Source organism: Tilletiaria anomala (assembly GCF_000711695.1).
Source record: "Tilletiaria anomala UBC 951 chromosome Unknown K437scaffold_172, whole genome shotgun sequence".
NCBI lineage: Eukaryota > Fungi > Basidiomycota > Exobasidiomycetes > Georgefischeriales > Tilletiariaceae > Tilletiaria > Tilletiaria anomala.
In genome coordinates this window covers 1-21,391 of record NW_013546850.1, presented here as the reverse complement: position 1 = coordinate 21,391, position 21,391 = coordinate 1, and the positions used below count along the sequence as shown (strand labels likewise).

The following is a 21,391-nucleotide window of genomic DNA, read 5'->3' as shown; positions in this document are numbered from 1 at the left end:
GTATTATGCAAGTCTGGTCATGAGAGGAGGAAGGGTTGCAATGGATTGACCTTGGCGCAATCAATCTTCATTTGTCCCTCGAGAGCCTCATTCACTGCCGAAGTGCTGCACTCATACACGTTGGTGGGTAGGTGCGAGCGCACATGAGTTTGATCGATTTGAATGAGTGGCAGCTGGCTACGTGATAAGACGATCACAGCAGCATCCTCGCCTGGCTGGCTCTCACGTCTCACAGACTTACCAGCCCTTCTTCAGAAGTCCGCCTCAGCTCCAGGACTCGGCGTGTGGCTCATGCACTGTGTGACAGCATCGTTGTTGTTCAGGCGTTGAAGCAGGTTACATACATCCATGCGTCACCGCCTGGCTACACATCGCAGCCAACAGCAAGGATCGGTCCGCACGTACTTATATGTCATTCCCATCGGCACTAGCGATATTGTTTCAACAAGCTCGCCGAGGGGCTGATCTCGATCACTGGTGCCAGTAGCGATGTCGTCTACGTACGCACAGACCGTCTCGAAGAGTGTCCAAAGAAGATCGCCCACACCGAGGATAGTGTCATTCCGCAGCCACAGGGCAGGACGCGACATTGTGGAGGCAGGCGTCTTCATTACCATGATTATTACTGTCTCCATCTTTACAACAAGAGCTCGTCAAGAGCGCCCCCTTCGAGACGCGAGCGGCGCACCGACGACGTATGGACGGATACTCACCGACGGACCAGAAGGATTCGCCAGTCCGGCCCCGGCTCGCTGAGAAGAAATTGGTTTGGCGAGGACTATGATTGGGAGACTCCAGAGTCAAGTATTTTTAGTCCCCATGAGTCAAGGGTCGAGTGCTCACAAAAACGGGATCGATTGGTCGGTCTGGTATTTTTTGTATGTATTACATAATGTAAAGGTGCGTCGTTTCTCGCTCAGCAGCCAGCACACACTCTACCTGCTAATGTACGAGGACCACTCGGATTGGTGACTGATGGACGGTCCAAAACGAAAGGTCCAAAATCGTGGTGCAATTGTTGCGGGCTCGTTGCTTTTGAGTTTCGACACAAAGGTCTGCCACTGTGCTAGCTTGCTTCGGATATGCCTTCTGTAATGCTCCCATGCCTCCATGGCCCATGTGGAGCCTGCAGCGCGCTCCGTAAAGACTGAAGCATAAGATCGGCTCCCAACGTCCGGCAGTTACGAGCCGAATCCACCGCGTATATTACGACATCTTGTGCCCATGATAACAAGAGTTAGCGTACCACTTCCCGGATAATGCCTTCATATAGCGGCAAGGCAAAAGCCAGAGGCCAGGAATTATCATCTTCGTCTTTCCTATCGTTGAAAGCAGATCTTGCTGAAAAGCGGCGTCAGAGTACTCGCGGCCATGTCCATGGTCTTGCTCGTACAGATGCCGCAGGGTTCATCGAAGAGAGTTCCAACAGAGCTGGAGATGCGATGGCATCGTGGAAAAAGCCAGAGAAAGTGAGTCGCATGCGAATAAATGAAGATACCAGGGGGATGCAGAATGCGGAGATTATCGTTACCAACTGATACACTCTTGCTCTGGCAGCGTCTTCCGGCTCATCTTCGCCCATCGCCCGGCGTCCTCTCTCGTGCCGACAAAGCTGGAGAAGTGGACAAAGGAAAAGGCAAGATGACAACCTCGCGGTGGGCATCGACTCCTTCTGCCGAGCTCGAACGCGAACGAGAGCGAGTCGCAGCGCTGCAGCGTAAAGCAGAGATGTACGACAAGCTCAAAAGAGGTCTGCATGGAGGCCTCACCGAACAAGAGCGGGAAAAAGCTCTCGGCCTGGTCGACTGGGAACGCAAAATGGCGGAAAAAGAGGAGGATGGAGGGAGTGATGACGACTCGTGTGATGCGGGTGCCAGTGGCAGCGAATATGAGGGTGAGGGAAGAAGGACTCCTGAGGTTCACACAACCTCAGATGATCCGATCATCGAGTACGTGGACGATTTCGGCAGAACGCGCACTGCACGGCGCAGCAAGGTCCCACTTCATTTGCTGCCAATATCGGGGACAGAGGGGTTGTTAGATGACACCCAACGTACAGCCGCAGCTTTCGCTCTTCCTTCTGAGTCTCTCGTCTCCTACGGCCGGCAAACCGCGTTCCCCGTATACCGACCTCCATCACCGACGCTCGCCGAGCGTAAAGCGGCGATAGAAGCCAAGCAAAGTGTCGGCGCATCCAAGCATTTCGACGCCAAGCACGAGATCCGGAATCGGGGTGCTGCGTTCTATCAATTTTCGAAGGACGAAGGGGAAAGACGTCGACAGATGGAGATGCTGCGAGCGGAGCGCAAATCCACCGAACGAGAGCGACGGTTGCGAGAAGCTGAAGGAGTAGCCCAGGAGAAGGACCTAGGAGCGACAGATGATCCGTTCGCGGATGTAGAGCGCAAGCACGGCAGGTCTATCGATGGCCAAGTACGACCGCAAGGTGACTCATCCTCAACCGCACCAGTCCTTTCTTCATTGCCACCACAAGCTTCGAGCCGCCCCCTCAGCACGGCGCAAAAGCGCTTGGCGGACAGACGAGCAGAAGTGGAGGCCAAGCGACGCAAGCTCCTCGGAGATGCTGAGGTGGAGCGTCGCAAGAAGGAACAGCAGGTGCAAAGGGTCGAAAAGTTCCTCAACGACATCGTTACGCAGGCAAAGAGCACAGGCCAGACGCATTAGCGACGTCATAAATTCAGGCGGCACAGATGCGCGTTCACTGTCCACGTATATAGCATTGGAAAGCATAAATAAAGACTGCTTGTGCTATATGCGGTACATTAGCCGAGGTCCATGACGCGATCCCGCTCGCGTTTGCGCGCTTCAGCTTTGCGAAGGAGGGCACAATGCTTGTTCCTGCGTACCTGCTTAGCCTGCCGAAGCATGCGCTCAGGAAAAACCATCTGTGAGCGTTTGACGTCCGCAGCAAATGTTGCTGCAAGAATTTTTTGATCCTGATTCAATGGGCCCAGCCAGCTGCTCGTATCTTCCCAGTCAGAGGTAGCGTTTCCGGCGCGGCGAGCGGTTCGAAAGGAGCGATAAAGCACCCTTTCTGCTTGCACGCTTGCGATAAGCTCTGCGTTGTTCACTTGGTATTGCCGTCGAATCAGTCGGCGTTTTCTCCGCTTGAAGATCATCATGGTGATTGCATCCGGTTGAACAGGCTTGAAGCGTGGCAGCGGCGGATTGAACAGAGTCGGCTTCAAGAGGGCACCAGAGAGTCTAGGTCTCCGTGCTGGCTCCTAAATATCCAGTTGAAAACGTCAGCATTAAGAGCCTTCCATCGATCAAGAGTGACGTGGTCGAACAGGCGGTGCTCACATCTAATACGGCATAAACTGCTTCCCAGTCCCGTTTGTGCTTTTCAATCCGCAGCTTGTCCTCTATGCTCAGCACCTCAGCTTGGGCCGAAGCTGACCCTTCCTTGGCCCGAAGGAATAAATAAAGGAGCTGTACAGCGATATCAAAAACAATCAACACCAAACCGCATTCGTGTTATTCGGCAAAATGCTGACATACTCGTTGGCCCTCACGAATTTGTGCTGCTGTGCGCCCAGGACCTGTCTGTTGTCGATTGTGGCGAGTAGTGCGGCAAATCCACTGCCGCAGCATCGGATGGTCCGAGGAACAAGCCTTCAGCAAGGATCTGTAAAGACTGAAGACTGTCGACCGATGCCGCAAGGTTCGGAAGAAGGGCTGCGGAGATTGAGCTGGTGGCCGCGGGAAGGTGGGCATGAGCTGAGTCGTGGAAGGTTGAGATCTACAGCTCGTCGAATAGGCGCGCGCTGCGCTTCCTGCGCTGAACGTCTTCGAGACATGAAAAGGACGACGAGAGAGGAAGGGTCGCTGTGCCTTGGTGTTTGTTTGAACACTACGCCGCGTGTTCGAGGATACGAGTGCTTGAGCGCGCCTGTCAAGGCTGCGGATCTCGTTGATATCGCTTGTGGCTTGCGCTTGAAGGAAAAGCAGGCCTCCCTGCCCTGAAGACCTGTGGGTCTGATGTGTCCACTCGAATGGCGGGAACACTGGCCGCATGATCGGATCTGCGCTGTAAGGAGGACAAGAAAGCGATGCAGACGTAGGCTTCGCACGGGAGAGATTGCCGTTATCGGTCTTCTCGAGCAGCTCCTCGATAGTAAGTGCCTCGCCAGGTGGAACTGGATCAGGATGAGAGGGCGTCACACAAGCGTCGTCGACTTCCTTGCGCAAGATCCGATCAATGTCGACCTGAGAGAAGAAAGCACAGCCTTGGGGTAGATCATCGAAGTTGAGACGATACGCGAACATCGCGCGTGTCCAGAGATTGGCAATCTGCAGTGCAAGCGCAGTCCGGTACCGATCCTCCTCCTTGCACAAGTATCGGACTTCGTCATGAACACTCAACATGAAGCGTGCGTCGATGCCGTACGTGGTGCAGAGGTGTGACATGGCGGCAGTCAGCATGTGGAGGTAGTCAACACCACTGGACTGGACAACCCAATTGATACGGCTCGGCATGTAATCCTCTCCTACCTTGCCGTCCATCCACCGTCGTTTGGGAAGGAATTTGCGCGATAGAGCTGCTGTGACCCCGCAGTCTAAGGCGGGCGTACGCGGACGGTCGCTGATCGCGATGCTTTCGAGCTTGTTGAAAACGTAGCTTTCACTGCCGCCATACCAGAATTTGGACCCAAAGTAATCTGTGCTGTGCGTGTTTTGACCTTTGGTTGCTGTGTAGAGCTGCTTGGAGAGACGCATCGCCTCCTCAATGGGCATCGATGGGTTGGCCTTGAGCATGAGCTGCGTGGCATGTCGAATACCTGCGCCGTAGATGCGAGAATAGTTGAATACTTTTGCCTGGTTCCGACTCGTACCCAGGATGCTGGCAGTCTTCGAATGCAGATCGGTGCCTTGCGCTTTTGTACCCTCTAGCGTCATCCATCCGACCGCAGTCGCTCCGTGAACGCCAAACTGTGCGTCTCCCATCACGCTGCATATCCACAACTCCTCGCTGTCCACGTCCGCGCCGACAATACTCCATCCGAGCGGTGCTTTCACCATTGACTTCAGTTCGGATCCCACGCGATTTTTCTTTGCGTTGGACGCCGTGAGCCAGGTCTTCTCGATGGCGCGTCGGGTGACAGTGCCCATCTGAATGACCTGCGGAAGGATCATGCCAAGTTGCACTGATGAGGTCTCATCTTTTGCGCCCATCGCAACTCTACATTGGCCGTCCCAGACGACCATTTGGCGCTTCACGCGGTCTCGCGCAGAGATCCAATAGCTACACTGCGCATTCATGTCCAACGCAGCTTTCGACGCAAGCCTTCCCTCTTCGCTCGGATGCTCACTTCGAAGAGTGCCGTCTTCGAAGAACGTAATAAAAGACTTGGCGAACGGACTTCCCACGTTGGCTTCATCACCTGCAGAGTGAGGAACTTTGAAGAATGTAGGACGCGTCGGATCTGACACGAGCTCATTCGTCTCGCGACCACGCGAATTGATGACGTGCTCCTGGGGCCCAGTCAAGAGTTTAAGAGCAGCATCTGCCTTTTGGGTGAACTCGACGGGCTTCTGGCGCGTGGTAAAGTCGTTGTCCTGGCTGATTTCTGGGTCGACGCGATACACCCAGCCGTGCTCCCGGCTGTGGAACAGCGGACGGCCGCGCCAGCTGACGTTAAGGAGCGTCGGAGCCACTTTTGAACGAATCGTCAACTCAAGCTGCCCAGTTGCTGACTTGAACAAGTCCCAATACCACTTGGGCCACCATGACTGGTCTTCAACTGCTTCTTCAGTATTTTCTGGATCCCGCACTTGAACTGGACTCCAATCGAGATGCTGGAGATGTGCAGGAATATTGCTCCTTTCAGCCAATGCCTGCTCTGCGAGCTCATGGATTGCACCTTTGGTCGCTTCTTGATCTTTAGCTCGGAGTGCTTCGACAGCTGCATTACCAAGCGACTGCGCCAGCGAAGCGAAAGACTTGCCGAACTTGGTCTTAAGAAAGGTGGACGTCAAGGGGTTCTGAACATTTCCCAGCTCATTAAGGACCCCGTGCGCCTCGGTCATCCATCGACCTTGGTCATCCCGAATCAGCGGTTGACCCTCATATGACAAGCGGACAAGCGAGAGAGCAATTGGCGAGCGCAAACTGATGCCGCTCGGTGGTGCCTTGAAGACCATGTCACGGTACCAAGTCGGCACGATTCGGTGACCTGGATCCGCCACAAGTGGTTCCCCCAGTTCGGCGCTTTTGCCTGCGACCGCGCTAGCCTTGGTCTTCTTGGGTTTCTTAGGAGACCAGTCTAGCTGGGAGAGCCAAGGATCTCGCTCCCACCATGCTTGCGTCTCAGGCTGAATCTGACTGTGGTGCTGGTAGGGAAATGGCTCTACATCGCGGAATTCCATATACGCCGCGACTTGGTCCTCCGCTCGCTGTCGCCTCTCTGCAATCGCCTCTGCTTTTTCCCATGACAGGTCTTTGCAGCCTTGCTCCCTGACACTTTCGGCGAGGCTCACGAGGCTGTCTCTGACTGCGTCGCTGGCCTGGCGGAAGCACTGCTCGCTGTGCTCAATGTACTTGTTCCACTCCTGATCGACAGGCAAGAACGTGCTGCCAAGTTCAAATACGCCAGCCATCGTGACTGGGTGTCTGCAGTTCTCCTCGACGAAAAACGGCCACACATTTTTGAAGACCTTGTGCGTAACGTCGACATCTGTTGCACAGTATTCGAGCAGTTCGTCCAGATGTTCCAGCACCTCTTCTCGGTTTTCGCTCTCGACGAAGATATTACGCGAGTCCTTCGACAGCGTGATACCGCAATGCAGCTCAGCAACATCCGCCAGCGAATTTTTGGATGTAACATCTTGCCACAGAGAAGCGGAAGCAGCGTCATCACCATTGCCGTTGATGGTGCCATCGGCCTCGACAGGGGGTCCTTCGGAGGTACTCTCGGCGTGGGAACGCTGTTGGTTAGCATTGAGCGAATTGAGAACGTCGGCGACCGCCTCGCGCATCGCCTCTCTCTGCTCTCTAAAGTATTCTTCCACAAGTTGTGCGGCGTCCATGCCGCTGAGAGCGTCATCGTCGACCACGCCCTCGCCTCCGAGGATGCGCTTGATCTCTTCGCGAGCTGCATTCTCCACTTCCAAGCGTTCAAGTTTTTTCTCCGTCTCACGCATCTTGCGCGCATTGGCGTGTTGCATCCAAGCTGGGCGTTGCGGCGAGCTGATGCCGCGTGTCGCGACGTGCAGGCTCATCGTGTCGAGCCAGCGGATGCTGGAGCGTTCGAGGCTGTACTCGTCCAGCACGCGCGCACGATCATAGCCGACATTATGCCCGACTATCAGACGCGCGGTTGTACCTCTGCCCGCGCCAAATGGGATGAGGTGATCCATCTCGTTCGATTCGCCCAGGAGCCAAGGAGACAGCCAAGAGTACCACGCCTTCTCGCTAACTGCCGTGGCCATCACTGCAAAATGACTGCAACGAGGCATTGTCTCGACATCGAATACCATCGGTCCGTCTTCTGCGGGTGGGAAAGGTATTGGTTCGCCGACCCCCAAAGCGGTTGCAGGGTCTCTGTCGGCAGAGCGCAAGAGAGGGTAGCGCGTCCATCCCGCTCGACGCACCCATTGCGGGGGTCGCAAGTCGTGTATATTGCGGATAGACGACTCTAGCGCCAGCCAATCCTCTGCAGCAAAGCCTACCTCGGCTTCACCTTCGTCAGCCGACGTCCCCCTGGTGCGGTAGTTGGCACAGACGCCTTCTGGCTTCGGCGGCATGTCCTGCTTGGCTAGAAGATGTGCCATGCCGAGCCACGGCTGAGCAGCCTCTCTGCCAATGATCCAAAAGTGCTCTGCCAAATTTGGCCCAGTGGGCTGACACTTTTGGTCGATGCCCCTTGTATCCTTCTGGCCGGACGGCAGCGATGGCAGCCGAAGCGGCTGGCGCGGACGCTCCTCATGGCGCAGCGGGGGAAGTTGGAATGAGACTTCGGGTAAGACGGAAGCTTGAGATGGTTGAAGCCCATGCGAAGATAGATGCTCTTGCGCTATGGACAAGGCAAGGGGGTCGACACCGGGCAGATGAGAACATGAACCCGGTGGAAAGAGTTGCGAGTGCAGAGAAGGCGAAAGAAGCTGCACGCCGACAGTGTTTCGCGGAGCTGAAGTAAGGGAGAAGACATGATCTTGTAGTGAGCTCTCGTGATGCCCTAACACATCATGTGCAAGTGCGAGCACCCACCTCGGCGCTTCGAATGAGAAGTACGCAGCGACTCCGGTTCGATAGGTTTGACTGCAGCCGCAGAGTAGTCTCTGCGAGGTGACACGCGACATGGACTCGCTGCGGCTAGGCAGATAGCGGCATTGGCATCCGCTCTTGCGTCCGCCTGACTCGCTACTAGATAGCTGGGTAAGAGACTTCTCCGAGGGCGCTCGGTGCGAAGGAGGGAATATGCCGCTTGCGCTAGCTGGCGACAGATCGTCGTCCGACTGCCGCTGGCCATGGTCTGGGCATCGCTTCCGTTGGCACCCAACAGCAACGTCTCCTTGCACTGAGTACCGTCCCAGCCTCTTCAATCGCAATGGAAATGGTTTTTACACGGATACCAGCACATTTCTACGTGGGCGGTGTATACAAGTCTTTTCTTCATCCTCTCGATGGCGACTGGCACGTACGGTCGTTTTAGCGCGCGTCAGAAAAAAATGATCACGTCTCGGCGAGGATAGCACAAAGCTTCGTTTCCCACGTCGCTCTCTATCTTCCACATTACCGCAGCACCTTCAGCGCTGCGGGTTGCAGGCCATGGGCACTCGACGAGCGAAACGCTGATGACTGCGGGTGCCCCTGCGGCTCTATTCATAGCAGGAAACAGAAAAACATTTTCTGTTCGGTCGTCTTGTCGTTGTCTGCGTGGCTGGTTGGAGTTGTCGCCTCAGGCAAGGGCACCCCACAACAGGAACTATCGAAGCACGTCCAATAGTCTCTCGTTGGTGCGACGCATCTTCCCGACAATCAACGTTGTTTCCAGCGGCTTTGAGTACATGAACGTGAAACACTCAAAAGGGTTTTTTAAAGACGACGGTTACCCGGAAACGTAACGACCGTCACACATCTTCGACACCATTACTATTTTGGACCATCGGTCTAGGCGAGCGCAGGCGACTGGGTGGTTCTACTTAGCACCTTCGAGTAGCGGAGGCAGTCCCATCGGGTGCAGTGTGGACAGGTGTACACCTCCGTCAACATGTCGTCCTCGTTGCGGTATCTGCTTCCGTGGCACTGGCTCCCTTTCCGGCTCTTCTCACGGCGCAAGAGCGAGACGGACTACGAGACAATCCTTGAATCACTAGCGAAAGATGTCGTCAAGGTCCAGTCGCGTCTGACGCAGATCCGGCAACGCGAACGCCGCGCGATGATCACCATTCCATTCTACATTCTCGTCATCTGGGCTTTCCACACGTGGCTATGCTGGTACATGGCCTGGCTGGGCCCACTTTCCGAGGTGCCTGCGGCGCTGCTGTCGGGCGAAGAGCTCCATTGGAAAAAGACGGGCAGCTGGCTACCTGTCCTGTCCACACCAGTGGGGTTGCTCTTTGGACGAAGAATCGTGCGGTGGTGGTACAAGCGCATCGCAACTGCGGAGGAGAAGCACTTGCGCAGGCTTAGAAAGACACAGCGCAGCAAAATTGAAGAAATTAAGAAGGCGACGCGGTATGACCACTTGCGCATGCTTCTGTCTAAATATGACGACACTCAAGGCGCCACGAACACGCCAAGACGGCCAAGCCCAGGCGTACCATCTGGTGGCAGCACTGCAAGGGTCGAAGGCCAGCAGCAGCAGCAATTGACGCACATACAACAGCAACAGCAGGTGCAGAAGGGGCTGGGGACACAGTCGTCCATGGACAATCCACAGCGAAGAAGCATGTCCAATCCAAGTCAACTGGGTATCCACCTCAGGCATAGTGAAACCGAGAAAAGCCCAACGGAAGTCGGAGAAAATGGCGCCGCCTTTGCGTCAAAGCAACACCCGAACTTTCCGCACAAAGCATCGAACGGCAGTCCCGTCGTGCAGCAGGTGGACACAGTCCTTGCTGCAGCCAAGAATGGGAATGCATCTGGCAGTGAAGACGTGCGACCAAGGCTGTCCAGTGACTCAGTGCAGCAACAGCAGCAGCGGGCAAATCAGCAAGCGACCGCATTTTCGGCGTCGAGCGCACACGATGTTCATATACCATCGTCTATCCAACAGCAACAATCCTACCGGAAACCGCTTCCACTTGCCCAAATTCAACCGCAAGTCCAAGCGCCGTCTCGGACCTTCCTGGATAAAGTGGCAGACTTGATGCTCGGACCGGACCCAACTACGCGCGGTCCCGGGCCTGAGCAGCGGTACGCGCTCATTTGCCCAGATTGTAAGCGACACAATGGCCTGTGTATGAAGGAAGATTGGGAAGAGATCCGTAAGTCGGGGGTGCCTGCTTTCTGAATCTTGCCGTAACCGAATGCAGCCAACTTACGTACTTCGGAGTTCCCAGAGTACATTTGCCCTAATTGTGGCCGCTTTAATTCAAATAGGCCTTCGACGGTACCGACATCGTGGCCTTCTGGCGGGGGCGGGCGTGCGCGCGTCGATAGCAATGCGTCCATTCGCTCCTTCCTATTTTCCGCTTTCGGCGTCGGCGGAGCGGGGGGAGGAGCAGCAGCCGGACAATTGACTCAACCGCCACATTCGGCCGATGCGACATTGAGTCGATCTATGCAGCGCATCAGTAGCAGCCATCTAGTGACCAACACATCTGCGCTGAGAAGTGGCACTGGCGCTGCGCCTGGCGAGTCTAATTCACACGTGTCCCTACCAAGCACGCCGGCAAAGAAAGCTCCCTCGCTAGGGCTGGCAGATACTGGCAACAATGTCTATCAGTTCAAGCCGGAAGGAAAAGAGACCCTTTCAAGTAGCAACGACAGCGCAGTCCTCAGTCCCATGATGTCGGACGAGTACAACCACCGCTTGGGAGGGGATGCAATAACTAGTATGCTAATGGCCAAGGGCGGTGGAAAGAAAAGGGCGGTGGATAAAACGTCAGAAGTGGAAATTCAAGAGGTGCTGATGACGCCTGATCAGAATGTCGAGGCTGAGCTAAAGCTGAAGCTTGGCAACCTGAGGAGACGAGTGCGCGCTCCATCCGACAGCGCACGAGGGCAGGACGAGGAGGATACGCCCCCGCCCTCCGCCTCGCTGATGGACGGAGATGCGGACATTTCGATGGAAATCCATCGTCGGAGATAAGATAATTTGAGGCGTGACATTCAAGGGCGACACTCAGGAAAGGTCATGTCTCAACTACTGTATCTTACTATCAGAACACCGCCGCAATCGCATCGAATGCGAACCACACGCTTTGTCTCATGCTGCATGTACGTATGCAATGTGCCCGAATAAATTACGAACCTCTGTGGTGAGGATGACCTTCTCCAGACGGAGACAGCGAGTGTGACCCGCTGAAGCGGTGTTCTGCGGGATTGGACGAGAGAGTAGGTGGACGTCCAAGCGAGGAGAAAGCACCTGACGGTGGTGGAAGACGCAAATCTTGGCGCGGATCATCAGAGCGACCAGGGAACTCCATAGGCCGCGTATAAGAGGAAAGCAGTGGCAAGGCGCCCCCTTGAGAACGGTAGCTCGCACCTGGCGCAGGGTAGCTGCTATATGAGCTCGAAACACCGGAAGACAGAGGAGACGGTCGACTGTACGCCGCCGAGGGCTGGAACGAAGGCAGACCCGCCGTCAGATGCGGCGGGTCTGCCGACCGAGGTGGCCCGCTGTGCAGCGGAGCTGTCTCGGAGCGCACATATCCGTGGTCATCGCGGACGCCAGGGCTTTCGGTGGAAGGAAAACGCTGGTATGCCGAGGATGAACGCTCTATGTGATGTCGCGCTTGCATGGGTTCGTCTGCAAGGCGTTGCTCGTACGGAAGAGGAAGTGGCGTTCCAGTGAAACTAGACGCACTATATGGTCGGGATCCAAGCATGTTATGGCCGTATGGTGGATCGTAGGTGCGAGCGAGGCTCGGTAGGTATGGGCGCGGTGCCGGGCTTGTCGTTGACCCGTAGCTGCTCTGGACTGCTTGCGCTTCGTGCACATGCCGTTGCTGAGGCTCGTAGAAGTGACCAACAGGGGGTTCCTGGGGCGGTGCTTGATGCGCTCTTTGATCAGCCTCCTCATCTGTGTCTTCCTCGTTGGCATCAGCTTCCACTTGTTGCGATTGAGGCTCACTGCCAAACCACTCCTGAACCGCTTCACGTGCAGGTTTGGACGCAGCCCGTGGCGGCTCTTCATTGAGAAGGCTGCTGATACCGAAGCCGCGTGGTGGCCCCACAGGCTGCACCGGAGGAGGCGTCCTGGAGCGGTCCTCCTTCTGTGTTCCGGTGAATGAGCCCATCCTCGGAAGCGCATTGGATGCTGCTGCCAATGATGGCGAGCTTCCGGCCGGCGCAGACAGGCCTACCGCAGAGGCACCCTGACGAACAATCATCTTGATGGCCTCTTGCCTTCTTTGCTCCAATGGAAGAGAAGCATTTTCTGCCGCAATCTGTGCAGCCTCCTGAAAGTCTTTACTTTCTTCGCTCTCCTTCTCCATCATGCGGTGGAAGAAGTTCTTTGCTTGTGCCGCGGATTTTGTAGGAAGGGTAGAAGAGATGATGTCCCAATCTTCGCCATACATCGCGAAGGCTTTGAGAAACTCTGTACGCTCAGCGACCGACCAGTACGAAGAGGTTGAGGAGCGCGACTTCTTCTTGCCCTCTTGTACGCCCTCCAGGAATGTGCTCTTTGCTTTCTTCAACCTCTTCCCAGTGGCTTTGTCAGCAACAGGCTCTGGTGGAGTAACACCGGCCAACGCTTCCAGCACTGCAGCGGCTGCAAGGTCGCTCAGAGCTCGAGATGGGGCTGCTTCAGAAGGTATCTCTTCCACTGATGCTATCACTTTGACTTCCTCGGCGGCAGTTGGGGGGCCTGCCTTGGGTTCCCGAGGTTCCTTTTGTCTTCTTGCCTTCTTGCTTTTCTTCTTGTTGATATTGTCTCCTGACTGATCCTCTGTGGCCCGGCGCTTCCGACTGGAATTGGAGCTCGCACGCTGTTCATCATGCTCTTCTTGAGGTGTGAAGCGATTGCTGGTCATTGTCGGCTTGCGACGACTGCCCGTCATGCTTGTGATGCCACCGGGCTCGGCTGGAGAATCCACATCATCGGCACATTCCAGGTCGTCTGGCTTAGTCGATGCAAGATCTGCCATCAGCGCGCTGCCCTTTGCCTTTTTTGACTTCGGGCGGACCTTGCGTTTGCGCTCGCGATTTCGAGCCGCCGCAAGAGCTTTGTAATCGTAATTTGGCAGTTTCTTGGTTGCATAATAGAAGGAGACGCATTGCTGAGTAGTCTTGTGCTCCAAGAATGAGGCGATCTTGCCGAACTGCTTCGGGTAGAGGGCGTACTTGCGCAAAAAAACTGTTCTCTCTTCATCCGACCAAAAGTCTGGGTCGAACTTGTTGAAATAGAACGCAACCGGGTCAGCGACAAACCCGTTGTTGTCTTCGTAATTGTTGAAAATAGGCTTGGTGGAGTCGGGATCTAGAAGCATGTTTGGAGTCGTAGCGGTGGTCCGCGCAGCACGCATCGTTGGATCTTGCATGTCCGCACTCTCAAGCGAGGCTAAGATCTCTAAGAATTCGGCTTCAGACCGGACAGCGTCTCCAAATCCCGCAAACCCCGTGTTCATGTTGCGCCGATTGGTGCGGGAAGTGGCCAGGGTCATCATCGAGACAATGAAGTCTTGCTCAGCAGCAGGTGTGCCAGTACCAGTTTGAACCGCCGAACGCCGTTCCTTGCGCTCATTCCAGCGGTTAAGGTGCTCGCAATGCACACGCCACTCATCATTGAGCTTGCGATACTGCTGTCGGAGTTGTTCGATCTTGACATGCAAGCGCTTCTGCCTGTGGACCTCGATGCTCCGAACACGATTCTGAACAGCTTTAACGCACTCGTCATCGTGTCGCAACCACAAAGGACCCTCCTCAACATACGTGTCGGGAAAGACGGACTGATCTCGGAGTTGCTCGTGAGTACACTGTGCGACTGCTCGGTTCTCCTTGACGATGGAGTGTGTCGGTTTCGGCATGCCTGACTGACTGACAATCATGCGTAGAGTTGATCGACGCATTGCAGTCTCCATCGCTTCTTCTCGTCTGCGTTTCGCTTCCGCGATCGCTTCTGGATCACGGCCGTCATGCTCTTCCTCTTCTTGCAAGAGTTGCACATCTTGCATGCTAGTGTCTTCGAGCATCTCAGGTTCGGAGTTGATCTGCTTCACGCTATCTTCTTCCAAAGCAGCCGTAGCCTGTAGCTCTGTAGCAAGCTGGTGAGCGACGGCGTTCTCCATTTCTGTGACACGCGTCACGGGTTCGATGTGAGAGCTTCCTGTCGGTGAAACCAAATCGTGAGTTGAGGAGCGGCCTCGGTCGGATTTGGCGCCCACAAGTGCCACTTCAGGCGCGAACGAGGATGCAGGATCAGCTTCAGCTGTGGCTAGGTCTGCCAAAGTCTCAAGAGATAATGAGGAACCGGAAGGTTCTGATGGCATTGTTGCGGTAGGGGCAACACTTGTGCTTGGAGCGGAGACGGAGAGAGCAGTTTCGATGACCGCAATGGTTGTCGTGGGTGATGCAAGTTTGGCGGCGCTGAGCACTGGCACTTCATGCCGCTGAGCTTCATCGTTGAACGCCTGCCGATCGTCCTGACCAATCTCAGTGCCAGTCTCAAGCACTGGCTCAGTCTTCACCTCGGGCTTGCGCTCATTGGGCAAGCCTGCCAGAGCCTCCTCCGAGATTGCCCTTACCGACGTCCTTGGGCTCGCGACAGGTGCAGCCATTGCAGTCGCGTCTGTTGCAGGCGCAGATTGCAGCGCTTTGTGTACCAAAGCATCACACCGCTGCACAAACCCTGGATCCATCGGCGTCCCCATAGGTGTCTTGCGAGGGGTGGGAAATGCGTCCGTGCGCTTTGCCTCGCTTTCTGCACTGTTTGACTTTTGCAATATTGTCGCTTGCAAGTGCAAAGGAGGCTTGGATTGAGGTGTACGCTTCTCCTCTCGATCGCGAGCTCCTTCACACTCGTTCCCCAGGCCCCGCTGTGAGTCGATGAGCTTCGGGCGGTCATATGAGCCTGACCCGCGATCGCTTCCACCGGTGACAGAGCGCGTAGGAGATAAACGACGACGCGGCTCTTCTGAGTGCTGTCTTGCTGCGCCTCGCCGACGCTCCCCAGTGTCGCTTCCGTTTAATTCATGAAAGTCGGGTGAAGGTCTACGCCTACTGTATGCGTTACGAATGGCTTCTTGCCCAGAGAGTAGCGCGGTAGAAGACGCTGACTGGGCCAACGGAGTCGAAAGCGCATCGATGTCTCGCTCTATCGTAGGCTCTCGCGGACGCTCACGATTGGTGTGGTGTCGATTCCATCGGTCACGCTCTGGCGGGATGGGGTAAACCAAAAAAGGTGCATTCGGACGTGCTGACTCGCGGCTCGGAGGCTGATGTCTGCAGAATGGGACCATCTGTCAGCAAAGACCTGCACAAAGAAAGCAGTGTGCAAGGACGTACCGTTCGGTCCTCGCTAAATCTTCCCTTTCTCTGTCCCAACCGGACGCCCGGCGATCCGACATCGGGTCTCTGGCATCCCTTTCCCGTCCACGATCACTGAACCTTCTTGCATCGGCATAAGCTGCAGAAACGACACCCTCTCGCTCACGATGGTGGCTAGATCTGCGATCCCGGTCACGATCCCATCCTCTATCCCTCTCTCTTTCGCGGTCGCGATCACGCTCAGGCTCCCGATATCTCGAAGCTTCGCGCTCGCGATCTCTTGAATCGCGCCTGTACGATGCATCCCACTTTTGAGGGCCGCTCTCAACGCTCGGGTCCCGATCTCTGAATGCGGCAGTCGAAAGAGGCGCAGCGCCACCTGTCCAGACGGAAGCAACAGAAGGTACACTAGGGCTATTCGAGTCAAGCGATGTAGAAGGGTGAGACAAGGAACGTGACGTGTCGGTGCGCCTTCTTCTTTCCCTGCCCCAATCCCGGTCGCGCTCAAGATCCCCAGAGCTTAGCAAAGGAGGTGGTCGGCGTGCGAGCGAATGATGAGAAGAGTATGCCGGGCGCAGATGCGACCGACTGAAGCTGTGGCTGGCTTCGTGCAACGGGGAGGGTGCACGCTGGCCCGAGCTGAGCTTCGGATCACGCCGTGAGCCAGACGACGCTGATCTCGGCTCTTGCCCCTCCTCCTCTTCCTCTTCATTGATCTGGCCCTCCTCAGCAAGAGTGATCATCCCTTCCTCTTCGCTTGAGTCTTGATCTCCTTCTCTGCGATGCATGCTTGGTGGTCGGCCCGCCAAAAGGCCCGAAGACTGTTGCACCTTGCTCATGGATGCCCCATTCTGAAGGGATGCACCTGACGAAGAAGCAGAGGTGGGAAAGACTTGCCCTGGCTTCACCCGCGTTTCATCTTCATCAATCGCTTCACCCTCTTCCTGTCCATCCTGCGAGACTTCGCGCGTTTGAAATGATCTGATAGGCCCGACCGTCGTCATTGCCACTACCTTTGATACTTTTGATGCTGGATGAGAATTTCCAGTCTGTGATTGTTGGACGATAAATCAGGAATAATGTCAGCCACCGAAGGCAGTGCAGGAATGGGTAGGCCTGACGCTCACCTGCATCGTTTCAGGCGCATACACTGCGTCACCTACGAGGTTCTCCGCTAGTGTCTGGTTTGAGGTGCCCCCTGAGGCTGTTGCACCTTTCTCAGCTGCCCTTTGCCGCAACCGAATGGACTGCGCATCCTCCATATGCTCAATCTCAGTTGCTTCTACCACCCCTGCTGCGGAATCTCCTTCAGCTTGTTCTGTTGCATCCACGCGCGAAGCCACGACCTGCTGCGCACAGGCTGCGTCTGGATGCATATCGTCCATGGCATCCACCTGCTCTAAGCGATTTGGCATATTTGCATCCACAAGCTTGGAAGGTAGTACTCTGTCCTGCCCTCCCTGCCCTTCTACCTCACGAGCAGCTTGGACTCTATCGGCTGATCCGGCTTTCGCCTGCGCGCCTGCACCAGCGCCAGCGTTACCGCCTTCTTCTGTGCAAGACCTGCCTTGCTCCATGGCAATCCGTGAGAGCGAGGGTAAGGGTAGGTCCTCGCATGCTCAGAGCATTGAGCGCAGCGAGATATGCTCTACACTGGGGCTTCACTCGCCGGTTAAGGCTGTCGGCAACAGCTTTTGCACAAAAACACGAAGAAGCGATGAGCGGATGAGGCGCGAAAGTGTCTCGAACATTTCGCAGGCAGTGCTGTTGGCCACAGCAAAATCTGAGCAATCTACAACGGATCTTGGAACTACGGTCGATGAGCGACGAGGGGCATAACGGTTATTAATGAGTGGTGATTGATAACCCGAATTCGGGCAAAAACTTGCAGAAGGTTGGGATTCCCGCAATTGTGGTCAGGGTGAACCACAAACCGAATTGAGGGAAATGGGAATCGCCGTGGTTCTCTTGCATTCCCGGTAAATCCACTCTCCGTCACCTCGAGGCTCGACCCATTGCGATTTACGAAGGCATACTCGCAACAGTTAGGCGTTCCTAAGGGGTTCTAATGGCTAGCCACACTTGAGTTAACCCCAAAGTGACTCGACTTTCTCTCAATCAGTTCATGCTATCGGTATCGTACATGACCTAAACATAAATATCGCCCTGTCGCATGCTGAGTTTGCCGTCTTGCCCTCACGACTAGGCTGCCAAGATAGAGCCTATCCACGTCTCTTCAGTGTAAGCCGCACTGTGTTTCCCTTCGCTCATATCATGCCGTTCTTAAATTCCTACGGTCAACCAGTGGGCCCGCCCCTGCCTTCTTTCAAGCCTCCGCCCGCCCCCTCAGCTGCAACTATTCTGCATGGGCCTGTGACGGGCTGTAAATTGGAGCCTTTGGACCCCGCTCGGCACGGAGAATCGCTCAGCAAAAACCTTTGGGAGGGTACGATGAACGACCATTGGACTTATCTCCCTTACCATCGACCATCGAGTCGTGCTGAATTTGATGCATGGTTGCAAGAACGCAGAGCAACCCGACCCGACCCGTTCATCTATGCGATTGTCGATTCGCACGGCGAAGCACAAGGGATTATCGCCTACCTGAATGGAAGCCCTAAGAATGGAAGCATCGAGACAGGGCACGTCCTCTTCGGTCCCAATCTACAGCACACCAAGCTGGCAACAGAAGCACAATGTGCCTTGGCCAAGCACGCCTTCGAGGATTTGGGCTACAAGCGTCTGGAGTGGAAATGCGATTCTCTCAATGTGCACTCTAAGCGCGCGGCAGAGCGGCTCGGTTACAGCTATGAAGGCCTCTTTCGGAGTCACTGGATCTACAAGGGTAGGGGAAGGGACACAATCTGGCTCGCCATGGTAGACTACGACTGGCCTGTGATCAAGAGAGGCTTTGAAACCTGGCTGGCGCCCGAAAACTTTGACAAACACAGCAGGCAGGTGCGCAACCTGGAAGCATGCAGGAAGCAAGCGGTCACGGATATGAAAGCGAATGAGAATGCGCCATGATTGAATCACGAAGGTCAAAACATGTAGACGAGATTTTGCAGCGTCAGATAAACCTTTATACATGTGATGGGAAGTCCTTTACCTGATGCAACATCATCAATGATAAAAGCGGACCACTTAATTCTGATTTGAATAGCATCGCGGTGTAAAAGCCTGGCGCAACACGTGTCATGTGCCGAAGCTCTTGCCTTTAAACACGGATCAGATGGCAGTGCCTCTCCCACCAGGTTTAGCTAATTGCGCGGTCTCCAGTCAAAGATGTCCAAGTGTACAAACAGCCGTTGGCGCAAGCAAGCTACTGCCGTCTCGAGTTTGGACGCAAGACCGCTTTTTAGCGCAATTTATGAAATCGACAACCGGACTGTGGCCCAGGTTTGCGCCTTTTGGTGCGGTGGTGCCGGCGAGCGGAGGTGAGACTGTGGGGAGTGCAAAGAGTGCGGGACCCGGGACAGGGCGTGAGAGCGTGTGAGCCGTACCCCGTCAGCGAGAGCTTGGAGACTTGGTGGTTCCTGCGTGGTGTGACTCGAGCACACGACTCCCGGAATCACGACCATCCAGTTCCATCCATACAAGATCAACTTTTACTTCTATTTGGCACGATTCACCTCCTGAAAAAGTGTTACCATCTTTTTTTCGAACATGTCAACAACAAATGAGCACGGCCAACCGGTGGGCCCACCCCTACCTACTTTTAAGCCAGCCTCGGTTCCATCAGCCTCGAGGGTGCTGCATGGAGCTGCAACAAAATGCACATTAGAACCGTTGGATCCCACTCGCCATGCGGATTCGCTCAGCAAGAACCTTTGGCAAGGCACAAAGGACGACCAATGGACATATATGCCTTATTCACGACCATCGAACCGCGCTGAATTCGATACCTGGTTGCAGGATCGCAGTGCGAGCGGGCCAGATCCATTCTTTTACGCAGTCATCGACTCGCAGGGCGAAGCACAAGGGATCATCTCCTACCTTAACATTGTGGCAGGCAATGGCACCATTGAAGTGGGGCACGTCCTCTTCGGTTCAAGCTTGCAGCGCAGCAAGACTGCCACAGAGTTACAATACCTCCTCGCCAAGCACGCCTTTGAGGATCTGTGCTATCGGCGCCTGGAATGGAAATGCGACTCCCTCAATGCACGGTCGAAACGCGCGGCAGTGCGGCTTGGATACTGCTTCGAAGGTATCTTTCGAAAACACTGGGTGTACAAGGGCAGGAGCAGAGACACGGCCTGGTTCGCTATGGTGGACTCGGATTGGCCCGTCATTAAGAAAGGGTTCGAAACGTGGTTGGCACCAGAGAATTTCGACCAGAAAGGCGCTCAGTTGCGTGAATTAGAGGCATGCAGGGGCAACACGGTCACTGGTTCCAAAACGAACGGAACTGAATCTTAAATTGACCGTTTAGACTGCGAGGTTCTGAAATATAGAAACGGGCTTGGAAGAAACCATAGGTGTTCTCTGGTGTGAGAGTCCCTGAATCCGCAGGCCATTGAAGCCCAGTCTTGTACAGCATCAACCAAATAATACACGAGCGGGGGATCAAGGTTAACAGTGCGGTGAACGCTGCGCTTGATCAGCAGCGCCGAGAAAGAAAGAAAGCCAGGGAAAGAAAAAAGAAAGAAAGCCCAAAGCATCCCACTGGGCATCTGATCTGGAACTAAATACCTTCTAGGTGTCTTTGGTGCTTGGGGTTCTGTACCGAACGGAAGGATTGCTGTCTGGACGCCAGTGACGGTCTTGTCGCCATCGGATTCGCGAATCTGCGATCCCGACAGTAGCTCAGTAGTCAGTGGGCTTGACCGGCATTCCCAGAGGCATTAAGCCTGCCGCCTAGCCTCCAATATCCAAGCACCCTTGGGATACATATACCGTATCTTGGCCTGCTATTGTCGGCGACAGTGGGAGTTGTTCCGGACATCATGACAGCAACAACAAAGGACGCAGAAGCTGCGATCCATCTCAATTCTCTGCCTACAGAGCCACGGTCGAAGCCTGCGCCTTCGTCACCCATAGCTGGCCTTCATTTTTCTTACGCCAAATCACCGTCAGACGTCGACTCCAACTTGCTCATATTGCTACATGGGTTGGGCGACAACGAGAAGAACTTCTTCGACCTTGGAAAGCACTTGCAGCGAACTTTACCTCAGACGGCAGTACTAAGCTTGCGGGTACCATGGAGGGTACCTCTTCTGGAAGCAGAGTCATTCATGTGGTGGGAAACTTTTACTCCCTTAATGGAAAGTTGGTGCCATGTCACAGTCTTGCTGAACTTGTCCCGTGCCAGCTCTGACCGTCCTAATTGGCTTCTCCTCGCGTAATGGAAGAACTACCGAATCAAGACCCTACCCCATTCACGAAATCGTTCTCAGAGTTGATTTGTCACCTCGTATCTCCTGTCGCGGAGAGCAGCTCAGATGTTCCCGGATGTGGATGGCTTGCAAGCAGTATTCACCTTCTAGGCTTCGGGCAGGGAGGCACCGCCGCCTTGGAAGGAACGATTAACTGGACGCTCGACCGTCGAAAACAGTCGAGGGCGGGGGCTCCAAACCTGCAATCGATAGGCAGCGTGGTCACCATAAGCGGTCCGCTCATCTCTGTGAGCTCCCGCATACCGAGGATAAGCAAGAGCGTTCATTGACTTCGCATATGTTTTGCGTGTACAGTACCCAACATTCACCCCGTCGATAGCTACTCCGGTGCTCTTGTATCACCGTTTCCCAACGGCCGCGCCCAACACTAACTCCA

General features: G+C 55.1%; 7 protein-coding genes across 7 annotated transcripts; 5 read left to right on the top strand and 2 right to left on the bottom strand.

Moving 5' to 3' along the window:
* The first annotated feature begins 1,004 nt into the window (after positions 1 to 1,004).
* Positions 1,005 to 2,749, top strand: K437DRAFT_252451 (uncharacterized protein). The gene is made up of 2 exons (XM_013384570.1): positions 1,005 to 1,469; positions 1,558 to 2,749. Exons 1-2 carry the CDS (start codon positions 1,260 to 1,262, stop codon positions 2,683 to 2,685), a joined length of 1,338 nt encoding a protein of 445 aa, XP_013240024.1. The 5' UTR covers positions 1,005 to 1,259; the 3' UTR covers positions 2,686 to 2,749.
* A 34-nt stretch (positions 2,750 to 2,783) lies between these two features.
* K437DRAFT_271157 (uncharacterized protein) lies at positions 2,784 to 8,492 on the bottom strand (the record flags this gene model as incomplete). Its single annotated transcript, XM_013384569.1, has 4 exons — positions 2,784 to 3,245; positions 3,325 to 3,453; positions 3,523 to 8,150; positions 8,231 to 8,492. The coding sequence occupies 4 exons, from the start codon at positions 8,490 to 8,492 to the stop codon at positions 2,784 to 2,786; spliced, it is 5,481 nt and encodes a 1,826-aa protein (XP_013240023.1).
* A 258-nt stretch (positions 8,493 to 8,750) lies between these two features.
* K437DRAFT_260152 (uncharacterized protein) lies at positions 8,751 to 11,375 on the top strand. The gene is made up of 2 exons (XM_013384568.1): positions 8,751 to 10,452; positions 10,528 to 11,375. Exons 1-2 carry the CDS (start codon positions 9,234 to 9,236, stop codon positions 11,277 to 11,279), a joined length of 1,971 nt encoding a protein of 656 aa, XP_013240022.1. The 5' UTR covers positions 8,751 to 9,233; the 3' UTR covers positions 11,280 to 11,375.
* Positions 11,376 to 12,322: 947 nt separating this feature from the next.
* On the bottom strand, positions 12,323 to 17,196 carry K437DRAFT_265322 (uncharacterized protein; the record flags this gene model as incomplete). Its single annotated transcript, XM_013384567.1, has 6 exons — positions 12,323 to 12,469; positions 12,496 to 15,574; positions 15,638 to 15,758; positions 15,786 to 15,998; positions 16,209 to 16,668; positions 16,747 to 17,196. The coding sequence occupies 6 exons, from the start codon at positions 17,194 to 17,196 to the stop codon at positions 12,323 to 12,325; spliced, it is 4,470 nt and encodes a 1,489-aa protein (XP_013240021.1).
* A 532-nt stretch (positions 17,197 to 17,728) lies between these two features.
* Positions 17,729 to 18,720, top strand: K437DRAFT_260150 (acyl-CoA N-acyltransferase). The gene is made up of 2 exons (XM_013384566.1): positions 17,729 to 17,860; positions 17,925 to 18,720. The coding sequence occupies exon 2, from the start codon at positions 18,071 to 18,073 to the stop codon at positions 18,644 to 18,646; it is 576 nt and encodes a 191-aa protein (XP_013240020.1). The 5' UTR covers positions 17,729 to 17,860; positions 17,925 to 18,070; the 3' UTR covers positions 18,647 to 18,720.
* A 553-nt stretch (positions 18,721 to 19,273) lies between these two features.
* On the top strand, positions 19,274 to 20,190 carry K437DRAFT_260149 (acetyltransferase). The gene has a single exon (XM_013384565.1). It carries the CDS (start codon positions 19,484 to 19,486, stop codon positions 20,036 to 20,038), a length of 555 nt encoding a protein of 184 aa, XP_013240019.1. The 5' UTR covers positions 19,274 to 19,483; the 3' UTR covers positions 20,039 to 20,190.
* Positions 20,191 to 20,355: 165 nt separating this feature from the next.
* Positions 20,356 to 21,391, top strand: K437DRAFT_241240 (uncharacterized protein; the record flags this gene model as incomplete). The annotated part of the gene is made up of 3 exons (XM_013384564.1): positions 20,356 to 20,887; positions 20,971 to 21,242; positions 21,310 to 21,391. Coding segments are annotated over exons 1-3 (676 nt in total), but the record flags the coding sequence as incomplete, so codon positions are not given.